The following is a 15,607-nucleotide window of genomic DNA, read 5'->3' as shown; positions in this document are numbered from 1 at the left end:
GCCATTATCTAGCCCAGCTAATTTCAATTCCATGAAGGGGCATGGTGAGGCGGAGACAAATCCATATGTGTTTGGCACAAGAAAGAAATAAAATAAGGCACTTATTCATCACCTATATATGGTACGCTGACATTTCCCTTATTGTTGGCCATTTTAAAGCCCACCTAACACATACAGTATGTTCAGGGTGTGTAGACTGCACAAAGAGTTACCAGGCCTGGATTCAACCAATATCACCTGGAGCTGTGAGGCACAAATGTAATTCAGACTGCCATCTTAACAGGAAAATGGATGAAATGCACTTTAATTTACTTAAATGAAGTTTATACCATAAATGCTTAGCAGTATGAGTACTGCAATTCAAAACACTTCACCACATACTCTTAAAAACACTGATACTATAAAGGCATTTTACTGGGTTATGTGGTTCCCTGTGGAGCCATTGATTGACAAAGAACCACACCAGTCCATAAATAATTATTTTGCATTTGAAATTGGTCCTTTGGGCTTAAAAAAAGGGTCTAGTATGTGGACAAAACTGACATTTTGAATGTACATTAGACTGACGGATTCTGGAGTTCAAGAAGCCCCAGCTTAGGCTGTGTGATTGTTTGCAGTCTGTGATATTTTCACAGACCCGCTTGTATTTCAAAAATCTGTTATTGTCTGTCCATGACCATTTATGGAACATATTAGGGATCCAAATAAAAGGTGCTTTTGGGGACCAAATCTGGCTCCCCTATGGTATTGCCCTGAAGAACCACTTTGGTACCTTTATTTTGAAGAGTGCAGTCAAGTGATGCCATTCCTGCACTCCATCACTGCATGGCTGCTGGGCTCAATAACTACTGTCTAGAATGAAGTCATGCACAAAAACCTGAATCATTCAGCCAGAAAAATGTGAAAAACAATTACAATTAACTCTGAAATGAGAAAAAAAAAAAAAAAAAGGAAAAACTGCTAAAATTACTTACCAATAAACATTACTGGCTGTTATACCTGCCACAGCTTGTTCATGTAAGCATACACTTAGAAATTTAATCTTTTTAAAATATACTGTGAGTTACTAATCACCATTTTTTTCTCAAAAGCATTGCTGTGAAGAGCAATGTGCAATTTGGGACTATAATCTCACAATCTAATACATCCATAACCAGGTTGCAAGAATCTTAAATATGGAAAGGAACAAGTAATTTTTCAAGGCATTATATTTTCTTGCATATCATAAAGGTAAAGAATTTGGAATCTTTTTCAAGTCCTATGAAAAAATAAGGTGTCTATTAAACATAAATTATGATTAGTGGATGGTTAAAAAAACAGCCACAGGGTCACTCATAATCAAGGTTAAAAACTACTATATGAAGATATCTGTGCTCCTAATTCCAATACAAGGATTATATATCATAAGATTAAGGCACAAACAGAATGAGAAACAACATGCTGTGAATGGCATCCAAAACGTCCAGACAGAGTGAAATGGACAGGTGAGCAGAAGTCATGCAGAAAGTGTGTATTGCAGCTACAGGGCTTCAGAAGTGTCTTCACAGCCTTGACTATTTCTACAGTTAATACTACTAAATGATAATTCAACACTCAATTCTCTCACTCTAAAAGTTTTTACTTCAAAGCACTGGAGCTTAAAATGAATTAATTTGCAAATGTTATATTAGAACAAATCTTAATTTGAAAGGCAACATGCAGTACAGTATATGCTATTTGAATTAAGCAATCAATGTGTTGTGTAAACTTAAATGATAAATTAGATATTTTTCAAATCTAAGTTATTATTTCACAAACATAGTAGCCTATATATGCACTTGCCACATGAAGTTGTGTTTCTAAAATTAAGCATTTTATATATATATATATTTTTTTTTTTTTTAAACATCTTGCCCTCATTGGCACTTTACAATTGAGGCTAATGAAGCATGGGGCATCACTGGAAATATTTTACACGGGTGAAAATCTGACTAAGCAGGACACCACTATCTTACAGTTGACTTCTACCAGTAACTGATTAAAATAACATTTTCTGGGTAAAATTCCCACTTTTAAGGCACTGTAAAAGACATCTATGAAAATGAAGACTAATGAGCATTGGAAAGAGGGTACAGGTAAAATAAAAAATATATAAATTTGGAAAAGTTTATAAATCAATAGATTAAGTATCCCACTAGGTGCTGCTGGTTTAAATGACAAGGAAATGAAAACTACCTCAAAGCACACACACACTAGAAAAAAAAAAACTTTTAGAATGTCTACACAAACAAGACACCTTGTGACAGAAACTGCAGATAGGCATCATTTTGAAGGGGCTACAGAGTCCATTAGTGGAGACTGGAGTAAAGATGCACCTGTCGACCATATCAAGAGCTCAGCATTATGCCAGCCTGTTTGGGAGGTAACTTAAAAGAAGGCGTTACTCATAAATACGGTTTTACGGTCTGAAGAAACCAACAAGTAGCCTTCTGTCCAAAGAGGCATTTGGAACAAATGTTTGGACCACCGTGCACACCAAAAAAAAAAAAAAAAAAAAAAAAACAGCATTGGTCAATTGAAGTATGATGCTAGCAGTACTACTACAGAGTGGAGCAGAGTGCATGGTTAAAACAGAATGATGGAGAAAAATAGAAGCAAAGACTGCAAGAGAGTCTGAGGCATAGATGAAACTTCATCATTTGACTGGACAACAATCCCAAACACAAGAAGATGAATGTCCTATAATGGTCTAGTCAAAGGCCTGATCTTAATCCAACCGAGACGCAGTGAAGCAGAAGCAGAATGGCTATGGGCTTCACCTCCGTGTTCATCTTCCCCTGTGGCACACTTCAGCCTGTGAGGGCATGCATTCCTCCAGAATACACGTTCCCCTTGAAAGGTTACCTTCAAGCGCTGTTACTGACATTTAACGCTGCTACGCAGATGTTGATGGCTGTCCCTGCCCTGCAAACACCAATTAATACCTGAAACAGACACACTTATGACTGCCCACAGTCTTTCATTCTATGAAAGCTCATTTTGCTATTTCGCAAAGATATTGCCGCCTGCTGCCCAGTGTCATCATGCAAGCATTTGTTTACTTTAGTGATCCAGTGACAGAAAAACTGAACACATATGTAGTGTGCAGTGACAAGTGAACATGTTGTAGGCATTAATATAGTTTTAATCAGGTTGAAATTCAGCAAGTTCAGAACTGATAATTCAGCACAGGTAGTGTAGGCCATCATTCCTGGGTCACAATGGTAGGGTCTGCATGGAGTGTGTGCATTCTTCCCATATATTTATAGACTGCTTGGTAATCAAGGAGTGTCAGAGTTTCCTCTCTCGACAACGTTGTCCTCCATTACTACCATATCCTCAGCAACAGCAACGCGACGTGCCCTAGAAAAGTCATTAATTGGTTTGTAGAGATTCCATTGGTTGCGTCATGGTTTGGCCCTATTGCACACTCTGCCTTTTCACTTTGTCAGTGTTTTTTTTTTATGATACATGCACACAACATGCCATGGGAAGTGCCAAAGGGTGAGTGTTCCTGAATCTTTGTATCGACATACAGGAAGCTATACTCAGTTCAGATTTATCATTCTTTGTATAAAAAGTACAAAGTCAATGTTAAGTCAACTCTTGCTCTAAGCTATGTAAAGGTTGGCGCCATTTAGGACAAAATAGGGATTTCATTGTGTATCTGTCATTAAAAGCCATGGCAGAAAATAACTATTACTGAAGAAAAATAAAAAAAACAGAGACAAAGCTTTGGAAATTTGGTAAAATCTGGTCATCCTATCAAAACTCCACCTGTGATGCCTGCTTCGAGAAAACAAACGGAAAACTTACTCTTACTGTAAGAAATTACCAGGAAACTGTTATATAAAATTTATTACACTTAGTTTGCTTTTGTTATCATAAGCATGCCTCAAAGACATGCGGCTTACCATTCGACACCTAATCAGGCCGGTTTTTTAATGATTTTTAAGCACAGGGAGAAAATTAACATTTGAAAAATCGGTAATGTAATAAATCAGCAAGAAAAGCAACATTGTAACAATGCACGGAACGAACCAACACACAATCGTCCGTGACTGAAAACTGGCGGACCGCAATCGCGCCTTCTCTTGCCAGACGGAGGGATGGGAGGTGCACGGCGCGGAGTGTGGAACGGGAGAAGAGGAGAAGGACGTCCATTCAGATCCCTCCGTCTTGCTATTCTGCTGAATTCTCGTTCAGTATGTACTGCCCGCTCACGTGCCCACCTCCAACTCATCACTTGAGTCATTGGCTGCTTTTCTATATATAATCCACCCGACCACAGTAGTAGCGAGGTGGGAGGGGGGTGTGCACAAAGGGTTTGGACGCAACCAGTGGGAGCGTATGAGTCGCACTTAGTGGGAATTCCACGGTTTGCAGCCCGAATGGGGTTCTACGGCTTACCCACGCTCAATCTCATGCATAATTATTTATTGAATGCTAAACACTTCTGGAAAGACACGGTTGTCTAAAACGGGTTGGTGTGAGAATACAACAGTAAGTGAATGAAAAGATGGAACTCTGGAGAGAGCAAAATACAACACAATAGTGAACCCGTGGCATAACAAACGCCGCATAATTTATTGATGGTTGAACACTTCTGGAAAGACACAGTTGTCTAAAAAGGGAGGGTTTGAGGATACAACAGAAAAAGATGGAACTCTGGAGAGAGCAACATATAATTGTCCGTGAGTGAAGACGACGCACGTTTGTTGCGAATGCGAATTGCTGTATGTAGCGTGTAAGACAGTTTGCTATGGTGCATGCGGTCGTGCGTGGTAACCGAAAACTCGGTTTTTAAAGACTGCTTACTTCATTGTGTTTTAACCTCAGTTGTAAAGGATTGTTTTAAGGATCCCATGGGATACCCCCCGCAAACCGTTTCACACGCTGCATATGGCGACTCACCTCCGCGAGAAACATGCCTCTATGAACAGTCAAGGTGGCTCGGAGGTGCATGTGGCCTCTACGACAGACGAATATAAATGACGACGTTCTTTCTGTGTCGTCGCACCCGAGTTGGTAGGTGTGGCTCTGCGAGTTGTCGTCGTATTCAATGGTCTTGGAGTTGGTGGGCGTGGCTCCTCCCTGCATGCGCCATAGGTATCTTACTTGTCGGCGGCTTAGTGAATCCACGCCACTTCCGGTGTGCTTTCCATGGGTGTCTTGCCTTAGTGAATTATATATATATATATATATATATATAGAAGATGGCAAAATTAACATGACTGTGAAGAAATAACTGAGTTAAAAACAGAAAACTTACCTTTTAAAGCCGTAACTTACCACAAGACGATAGTCAAAATGATATTGGAAGGCAAGCTTACTCCAGTCCTTTGAAGTTACCATGAACTCGATATTTAGTTTAAAAAAAAAAAAGAAAAAAAAAAAGCTTTTAACCTACATGACCAAACTGACACCACCAGTCCTGGATTACATAAGCATATCTTATATTAAAAATGCAAAATCTTATTAAATTAAAATGGATGCCTGATCAAAAAGTGTTTTGCATGGTCGTTTTTAAATTTGGCTAAATACAGAAAATGAATTATACCTACCTACTAGAGCTCAAAACTATTTAGTTTATTTTAATTTTCTCTTGAAATACTGGCGCTTTTCTTCATAAAAATGATAAAAGTGCAACCTTTTCCTTAACAAATCAACGTGGCTCAGTTACAGCTTGTTGGGAAGCTCATAAAGGGTACTTTTAAGTAGCACGTTTAACTTTGACATATTTCCAAGTTTATGCAATTTTACTACTTTTAGTTCTTAAAACTATGAATGGCTTGGAAAATAATGAAATAAACGCGTGGGTAATATTTGATTATATAAAATACCTGTTCCTCGAGCCCTTTCATGAGCTAACCATACCAAGAGTTTCTAAACTGACAACGTTTTTGGAACTCAAAAAGGCATTCATTGAAAAGGCGGTTGTTGAAATTGATTTACTTATTAGGGAAGAAAGGCCTTATTGCTTTCAAACATTGTCATTCAAGAGGGTTTGGGAACTACGAGACCCTAAACCTCTGAAAACTTGCCCTGAAACGACACACTACTTTGTCATAAACCAAACGTGGTAACCTGGCGCAAAAATAAAGGGAGAGGCTGAAAAAGAAACCAAACAATGACACACAGCAACTAATGTATTAAAAAAGATTGATTTAATCCACCACAATTTCAGTTCTCGGGGATACATGTTAAAAGGAAGAATATCCACAGTGAACAGAAAAATTATTTTATTCAAAAATAAACTTAGTTCCGTAAATAAACACACGAGAGTCTCAAAACATTATCAATTAATTCACAATAAATTCTCCAAAGGAAAAAAGAAAAACCTTTCTCTGCACAAGGGTAGGTACCTAGCTCTATCACCAAAAGGCAGTTAAATATGTTCTTCCAAAAAACGGAAAAGCAAATTGCTCACGTCAGCCCAAAATCTAAATTAATAAAACTTCTACCTAAAAGTCAGGTGTCGAACCCGATTCATAGGAGAATCTTTCCTGCTGCTATTCTACAGTCAGCCACTAAGAAACGACCCTGCTATCTCAGGACTCAACACATCAGGTTTGCTTGACCGCCCGGCCCTTTATGCACCGTTGAGTTTATATAGCGGCTTAACCGAGCCCCAATACTCGACACCCAGGTTCAACCACAATGTGGTTACCACATGCTAAAGGGAAATCTAATTACACTCCTTAACTTTTTTTTCCCATCTGTACACATATTACGGCGGCGCTTAATTAATAAATAATTTTTACACCGAAATAAACTTAAAAACTAAACATTACGCAAACTTGAAATCGAACCTCCCTGAAGCTGTGAATGCAATCACATGCAATCAATGTGAAACCGTCTGTCATCCGGCAAAGGCCTGGCCAAAGCAATAGCTAAAAACTCCACGTTCGTTCGTGCGCACGCATATCAAAAGCTGGGCAAACAGACCAGAGGCAGGTAAGCACTCACCCGTTTCAAGTTCTATTCACAGTATCTTAAATCTTGCTATTAAAACCTTCAACCATTGTTAGTAACAAGGGCCACCACACACACAGAGCGGCAATCCCTGCACTGTACTTTCCATATTCATGACTGTAAAGCGCGGCGAGGCCTCCGACGTCACATTATCTCACTTGTCTTTTAATCCTCGTGTTTCCGAAAAAAAAAAACCAAAAAAAAAAAAACAACAGCCTAAAGTGGAAGTACGGAAGTTTTGGTTGCTTGGGGGGTTCACTTTACTGTGGCGACAACAGGCCGTATTGCTCCCCACTGAATCATTTTAGTGATGCCCAGTGGTGACTGTGAACACTAAACACCGAGTATGTGCCAGCCAGGAAACAATCTACGCTCAGCGAAATTAGAAACGATTTTCAGTTTTTTTTTTATTATTATTATTAGAGCAACCTAGAGGAGAACAGGTTCTTCAGCCCAACAAACCTCACCAGTCCTATCCAATTAATTCTTCCAAAAAGATATCATGAGTTTGCGTCCTGTATACTCCCTGCATGGTGAACGCTTTGAGTAGCGAGAAAACCACTATATACGAGCAGTCCCTGACAAAAGTCTTGTCGTTTCTCTATTTTGTAGAAACTCCTGCTATTAACCTGACTTTTAATTAATCAACTGGTTTTAGAAATAGCTCATATGAAAAGCTAAAGCCCTCCCAAATTATGTTTAATGCACTGAAATAAAAAAGATTTATCATTTAATCAAGACAGAAAGGTCAAATTTGAGCAAGACAAAAGTTTTGTCGCCTATACAGAAAATGAACTTTACTGCAAATCCAAAAATATGTCAGCAAATTAAGTAGTGGTGCTGTGAGATCCAAATTTAATATCTTGTATGGCTTCCATGAGTTTGAAGGACAGCATCCATGTGGTTTGGCAAGGATTCATACAATTTATTGATGAAGTCACAAGGAATAGCAAAGAAAACAGTCTTGCATGCCTCCCAGAGTTCATCAATATTCTTTGGTTTCGTCTTCCATGCTTCCTCTTTCATCCTACCCCACATATGCTCAATGATGTTCATGTCTAGTGACTGGACTGGCCAATCCTGGAGCATCTTGATCTTCTTCGCTTTAAGGAACTTTGATGTGGAGATGGAAGCACCATCCTGCTGCAGAATTTGGCCTTTTTTATGGTTGGGAATACAAGAGGTAGCTAAGATTTCTTGGCATTTTAGACTATTGATGTTGCCTTCCACCCTGCTGATCCCTCTCATACCCCCATACTGTATGTAACCCCAGACCATGATTTTGCCTCCACCAAACTTCACTGTTTTCTGGGTAAATCTCGGCTCCATGCAGGTTCCAGTAGGTCTCCTGCAATATTTGTGGTGACTGTGGTATAATTCAACAGAAGATTCATCTGAAAAATCCACCTTCTGCCACTTTTCCAGCATCCATCCTTTTAGCAGGCTGTGGGCCTTGGCAAATGCCACATGGTTTTTCAATTGTCTTTTGTTTAGTGCTGGCTTATGGGCACTGATTCGACCATAGAGGCCATTTCGAGACAGAATCCGACAAACTGTTCTGATTGACACAGGGACTTCAGGTGACCAGGTCTCGTGGAGCTCTGCTGCAGTGGAAAATTAGCTGGCCTTGGATTTTCGAGCCAACAAAAGGTCCTTTTGAGCAGTTGTCTTGCAGGGTCTTCCTGACCTGGGCTTGTCAAAAACGTCTCTAGTTTCTTCAGATCTTTTTTTTACTTGAACTTGACGCTGAGACACACTGAAGGTGTTTGCAACATCAGCAGTGGATTTGGTCTTCAGCCTCTTGATAATCAACACTTTAGTCTCAGGGCGAATCTTAGGAATGTTTGCAGAGGTCTAGTTGCAGTTGCCGTGAAGGTCTAGTGTACTGGGGTTCTTTTTATACACACCTGAGACCTAATTGATCCATTATTAGTCACAGGTGAAGCTCATATTACAAGGCGACAACACTTATGTCTTGCCAAAAATTGACTCAATGGGCTTTACCAAGCTGTGAATATCAGAATACTTTTTGTCAGTTTCGTTTTGCACTGAAACATTATTACAAAAGCTGATGGGTTTAAAATGACCCATTTCTTGTAACAAAATCTTGATTAGAAATATATTTTAGCGGCACTTCAGGTCAATTTGTACACAAGCGACAAGACTTTTGTCAGGGACTGTATAAATGTAAAAACGTATAATGTTGAGTTTTGAAGGTCCATAAAGTCGAGTGCCCACCACACTACTTTTCCATGTGTCAATGGTTCTCTATGTGAAGAAAAACGTCCTAATGTTTGCATGATTTGTACATATTTTTTCTTTAAACGTTCATTACTTTACAGTTTCTGATCACACGCAAGATTCTCTAATGATTATATTTTTTAACTGCCTTCTTCTCACACTGATAAGCAGCCTCTTTTTCCTTGCCATCATGTGAATATGTCTCTTTGTGTGGTTTTATGTGAGTTTGTAACAAATGTTCTTAGGATACTTAGCTTCAACTTAAGGTAGCCCTCCTTTTTATTATTATTAACCCCTATTTTTATGCTAAGAATTGGCCAATTTTTTAGTGGAAGGATGCAAACCTAAAATGCTGATCCGTTACATTCTCTCTCTGAGGTTTCTATCGCTTTTTCATGCTGTACAATTAACTCCCTGTTGTGAACTACAGGAACAGTCTTCACCAGAGAAGGAAATCTCAGTGTCAAGTGTGTCAATGGAATTTTTAAAGAGTAGGTAATTTGGATTGATAATTAAGACTATTTTGGCAGGCAAAAACACCAAGGTCAGTATATGATTTTATAGACTCAAACAATACACATTCAATGTAATTTTCATTTTCTTCCTGGGCTTGTAATAATTGTTTGAAGGTCTTTCAAACACTTGGAGCAGAAGGATTTTCCATAAATTAGATTCATTTCTCAAAATGTTACAAACCTCTTTCATGAAAATAAACTTTTAGGTTTTCAATGAAAGATGCACAATCCTACACAGTTCACAATTAAGAAATCACTTTTTTTATCCCAAATATTCAAAAGTTTACACAAGGTTCAAAAGAAAAAAAAAACCCTAAAGTGGGGCAATGACAGTAAAACACATCCTTTGGCAAACAGATTACTAAAAAGCAGCACCTCAACACTGATGCAGGGCCTGCTCTGTCAGGGTTCAAATGCTACTGGCCAGGAGACACTGGTCATGGATATGGTGATAAACCAGAGCCTGCACACACTGGTTGAAGCTCACTCCTGAAGCGTGACTGGGAATGTCAAATCAACATTAATGCAACCACTAACAGCCTAAGACAGTTCTTCCAAAACATCCCTCAAGATTTAAAGAGTGCAATTAGTGTTTTTTTTTTTTTGTAAGTTCAGAGCCCTTTTGAGCTTTCCAATGAGTTATCTGAGCCATGTGGCTTTGATAGGAAAATAAAAATCACTCTTTTTTTTTTTGGCTGTCCATAGAGAAAGGTACCTGTATCTCAGGAGACAATTTGATTTTAAAAATAAACCAAAAATAGTTCTGAGCTTGGGAAGGTAGGTATTACTATTATGCCAAAATTACTGGTCATGTTAAAATAAAATAAAAAAATTCATACCTGCTGAACACTGACCATGGAAAAGTTCTGTAAAAGTTTTTCTTTTGAGATTTGTTGGGAGGTATGCTAGATTGTGACACAGTATTAGTTAACATTTAAGTAAAAATAAATCATAGTTCCATACTGCAGTTGAAGAAAGAGCACACATTAAGATCAGGTTTACTTCTAGTACAAAGGGTTTCGATTGTGTATAGATCCATTCTCATAACACATGATAGCACAGAAAAGGAATAACCGGTAATCATGACAGAATTTCGCAAGAGGTAGTAGGAAGTCAGGATGCACTCCTGCATGACAGGCTAAGGCTAATTTAAACTCCTTAGTTGTTAGACCCGAGTGTCACTTGGGCTGTAAAAACTGTGCAAAAAATGTTAATGGACATGTAATCCTCAGGTCTTATGTGAGACAAGGGCTGTAAAAGTGCTGAACGTTACTTTAGAGTGGTATAGCAAAGTCTTGCTTAAGTATTAGGCCGTAGTGTTACCTGGGCAATGGCATAGACACGTCGTCTTCTAGCTTCATAATAGTGTCTCATAAGAAATGCCTTTTGTCAGCAGTGATGATGAGGTGAGTGTCTTCAGGAAGTGAAACTGAAATGGTCAGTGAAACCAAAAGTGATTCTGGTGAATCTGAAAGTGACGTGCACATCACTCGCACACATGTAGAGTGTGTATTGTTCATATTATTTGTATCACTATTATACTTCCTACACTTCTGATTTGTACTTTGTTTTGCATGTCTTACAGAAGAAGGATGAGATTAAATAAATATGTAATTTTTCAAGCCAAACAATGCACCAGTTTTTACGTTTTTTTTTGAGAGAAAATGTAACACAAATGATGTTTAGATGAATGAGTAAACTCTGGTAGACAACATACAGAGAACATGACTCCACACCAGTTGTCAATCACACCAATGTCACTGTGACACTAAACACTTTGATGAAAGTAGTTTGACACGTGGATAAAAAAAAAAAGTTATGAAATAAGACAACTCTTCCTAAAGGTAAAGGATTGGGGTTTACATACAATAGATGTGGCTTAGAGGACACAATCTGATTCACACTGTTAAAATGTCTTCCTAGTATTAACTGTGGGTAGGAAAGGTGGAGCACTAATGCAGTCAAAAGCAATCAATGAAGATAAACTGTCACAGTGCTCTTAACTAGCAGAGCAGCCTGTTAAGTATTCTTGTCAAGAGCTTGTAGTAAAATTGTACTTCATTTGTACTATATATACTGTATTTCAACGATATCAGTATCACCGATCACTTGATAATATTCAGGGTGATACTACGTTCACATGTGCCGCGACATTGACCATTCATGTCACAATCTTTAGTACAAACTAATATATATTAAATGGCTAAATCAAATTCTACACGCGGCAATTTAGAGACTTATAACCCATTGGCCCATACCCGCCTCTTATGTTTTAGTAAGGAAGGGAAAAAAAATCTCACACTTCAATTGATTAAAGGGTTATAAAGTTACAGTTCAATTTATTATATTTGGGATAAGTGGGGAGCATCCGTGCAACACAGAGTAATTGAAAAAGAGGAAAAAAAAGTTAACGTTCAGAACAAAATTACCAGCAACTGACAACCACCTGTCTGACTTCCTCTCACATATATCTATGCATATTTCTTTACTAAAGACTGCACCCCTTACTCAGATCACCCCGAATTTCAGGGCCAAATATGTGCTTAAACACACCAATTTCAGGGAGCCTTCTCTTTACTAACCTACTGGGACAGTTTTCTAGAACACTAGAGAATCTGATATTTACTCATAAATTTCTTAATTTTACATCTCATAAATTTCTTAATAAATTTACATCAACGAAACAAGCATGGACTTTTCAATCAAGTCTGCTTTTTTTTTTATATTAAGACTCCCACTAAAGTTCCCCATCTCGTGTACAACTCTGTGTCTCTGTTGCACTTCTGAAGACGAATAAAGAACTCAGTTTTACCCGTAGCATGAGATCTTTAGATATTAAAGTGTAACTCTGTTTTAATGAAGACAGCAGCAGCAGTTTCACAGTTCTCCTCTACAATGGACATTGCAGAACCTTTATTCCTAAACAGTCAAAGGGTCCGAAAGGCCAGCAGAGGCACTTCTTTCACATTAGAAGCAGAAAATAAGTATTGTTAGTTGTCAGTCTAATTTTCGGGCTGTAACAAATCTTTAAAACACACATACACACACACACACACACACACAAAAGTATATACAGTGTATACATACACAAATGTGTGTTATTCAAATCCTTTTCATGCTCTCAAACATGTACATGTTTACAGATAACAGCATTGCTCTGACTCTTTTTGGGGTGAGGGGACTCGGGGAGGGAGCTCAACTGCATGTGGACTGCCAAAACAAAACCAAAAACATAATTGGCCCACTCCAAGCAAGCTATTTTAACAGACTTGATTATACAATAGTTCTTAAGAGATATACATAGCAGTTTGTGCATAAATAAATTACAAGAGATCCATAATGGCACCACCTTCAAAGCATAAATTATAAATCTTTAATTTAATTACATTATTACAAAAACCTCCCAATATGATCTGCTAATACAGCCTACTGGCATTTGCCAGGTTGTTATAAGGAAAAGGTCTGTCCATTTCTCCTGATACCCAGCTCCCTTCACCCCTTAAAATTAAATAACAAGCAAATCAGGAAATATAAATAGTCACAAATTAAACAAAAAATAAGCTTTGAAACCTGAAGAGACATTTGTTACAGCCCAGTACTACACATACTATAAAATTTTATTACAATAAAATAATCTAATTTTCCTTTTAAGAAATCTCTAAGAATCTGTTCTATCCAGCTATAGAATCGCTTCAAAAAATTAAGCTTCTGTTTCCTTTTATTTAATTTCATGCTCGTGTTAAGGAAAGTTCAAGGAGCAAATACTTAAGGCTTTTTAAAGGGCTGTGAGGGAGGCAAAAAAAGAGGCTGCAGGTGTCTGTGGGTTAACCCACAAATGACGCTACTCAGACTCAGACAGGCAACATTCGCACAGAGTTATTACACCTTTAAGTTACAGTAGTATAGTACTGAAGCCAGTGTACATTAAAATTAGGTTTTTTTTTTTTTTTTGAGCTTTGTTTTTTTACCTCCAAACCTGCATGTGATCAATGTGTATGTTCACTCATAAAAGTACACTTAAGATAACCCTTCATTTTAAAGTACTAGACTTTTGCATAAATTAACACAAAATAGTAGCACGGTACTTAGAAAAAACGCTTATTCTTTTAATAATTGCACAGTTTGAACAGTACTTTCATTTCCTGCATTAAAATTCAAGTAAACTGCAGTCAGCAGCTCTTTCAGTATCAGTGTATGGTAGGGTAGAGTCAAGAACAAACATGGTTGGGAGGTTGTGCTATTAAAAATATAAAAATGACTGCTCTCAGTAATGTCAGTTGGCTGTATGAAGTTATGTATAGTTTATGTATTTAGATGTTTGTGGAAAAATGGTTTCAGGCCCAATAGGAATGAGAAGGAATCTGCAGAGCTTAACTCATTCCTGAATGTGTTTTGACAGGTTGGCAGGGTTAAACACCATAAATTAGTTATATTGTCCATTTTAACCTATATACTATGGTTACTAAAAAAAGAAAGATCAGCCTTTACTTGTCATTTGTGATGATTGACTTGTAAAAAAATATATATATATATGGATATTAATAATGGAAAACTCAAGGTGCAAAAATAGTTTGTCACTTGATTGCAGGAATATGTTAAGCTGTACTTCAACCAAAAAAATGTAATGTTGTATAATCAGAATTTAACTTATTGCTTTTTTTTTAAATATGGGGTGGAGCTTGTTGAGGAAACATGAGGATTAGAAATACTCCAAGCTACCAAAACTGTTTAAGGGTCAATAGCAAGTAAAATTTTGACACATCAACTTTCTTTGTGTTGCATCATTTGTGAAATTTCATATTAGCATGGGAATAAATGCAGTTCAGTTCCGTTCAACTGCTGTTTTACTGGTACTAACATATGAAGCACACACATCTAAGGCATTCATTTCATGTGCCAAGGAATACCTTTAGGTTTTCTGATTGCTCACACACAGTCATACACACATATACAAGCAGTATTATTTGTCAGCACTAGTGCAAGAAATTACTCCAAGAAAATGAGTAATCTTTCTTAAAATTAATTCTCAGTGCAGTAAAAGTAGGTTTTAAAAAAAGTATTGAAGTTCGAGGGGCTGAATGGATGGATGTATTACACTGTTCTAAACAAGAATTTCCACTAAAGACAGATGTAATGAAAATATATATTAATGCTATAAATATGACTTGTAGTGATGGCTAGTTTAAGGGTCAATTAAACAAAATTTTGAAAAAAGCCACTGTTCAGCCAGTTAAAATGATTTTTAAAACGTGAATAAAGTCAATACATCATTTTGTTAACCAGACGTTACAGTACATTAACTATTCATAAATGCTAACTTGATCACTTGCAAGTTTGGAAAACGAAACACAGTTATCCATTATAAAGAGTAAGACTAATCAGATCCACATGATGAAGATAAATGCATTGTCATATTTCAGCTTATCTGTACCCAGGATGCTGAATATGAGAATTTCTATTATCTGTTGATTCTGGAACCCTGGTCATCGATGGCTGATGCATCTTGGCCACCATTCCTAGACTTTGATCCCTAAAGCAAGGCTGCTGGAAGTCCATGCCCAGATAATCCATGGTTTGCATCACATTAGTCTGGCTGGAGGAACCAGCTCCAGCTCTGTAATGAGTTCCTGCTGCACAGTCTATTGATGCCCCTGAAGGTCCTCCGTGGAATGGCATTGCCAAGTCCTGAGAACCAGAACTGTCACTATTTGGTGTTGGTAAAATATTATTCCACACAGGTTGAAAATAATGCCCATTTGTGTAGGGCATGCTGCCAGGAATCCCATTGACTGGAGGAGAAGGGGTGGGTTTATCTAATGGGGGCTTCAAGGTAAACTGCTGCCCCATGCACAGCTCCT

General features: G+C 37.8%; 1 protein-coding gene across 3 annotated transcripts in view; it reads right to left on the bottom strand.

Annotated features, from left to right (window-relative positions):
- Positions 1-14,399: 14,399 nt before the first annotated feature.
- The window catches only part of LOC120531430 (protein FAM222B-like), a 50,302-nt gene continuing 49,094 nt past the window's right edge, over positions 14,400-15,607 (bottom strand). For all 3 annotated transcript variants that reach the window (XM_039756847.1, XM_039756849.1, XM_039756848.1), the window contains exon 3: positions 14,400-15,607. This exon is cut by the window's right edge and continues 1,149 nt beyond it. In XM_039756847.1, coding sequence (XP_039612781.1) covers positions 15,171-15,607 — 437 coding nt within the window. In that variant the 3' untranslated portion in view covers positions 14,400-15,170.

The sequence above is a fragment of the Polypterus senegalus genome, chromosome 6, assembly GCF_016835505.1.
Source record: "Polypterus senegalus isolate Bchr_013 chromosome 6, ASM1683550v1, whole genome shotgun sequence".
Lineage (NCBI taxonomy): Eukaryota > Metazoa > Chordata > Cladistia > Polypteriformes > Polypteridae > Polypterus > Polypterus senegalus.
The sequence above is the reverse complement of the archived record's forward strand: the minus strand, read 5'-3'. Positions and strand labels throughout refer to the sequence as shown.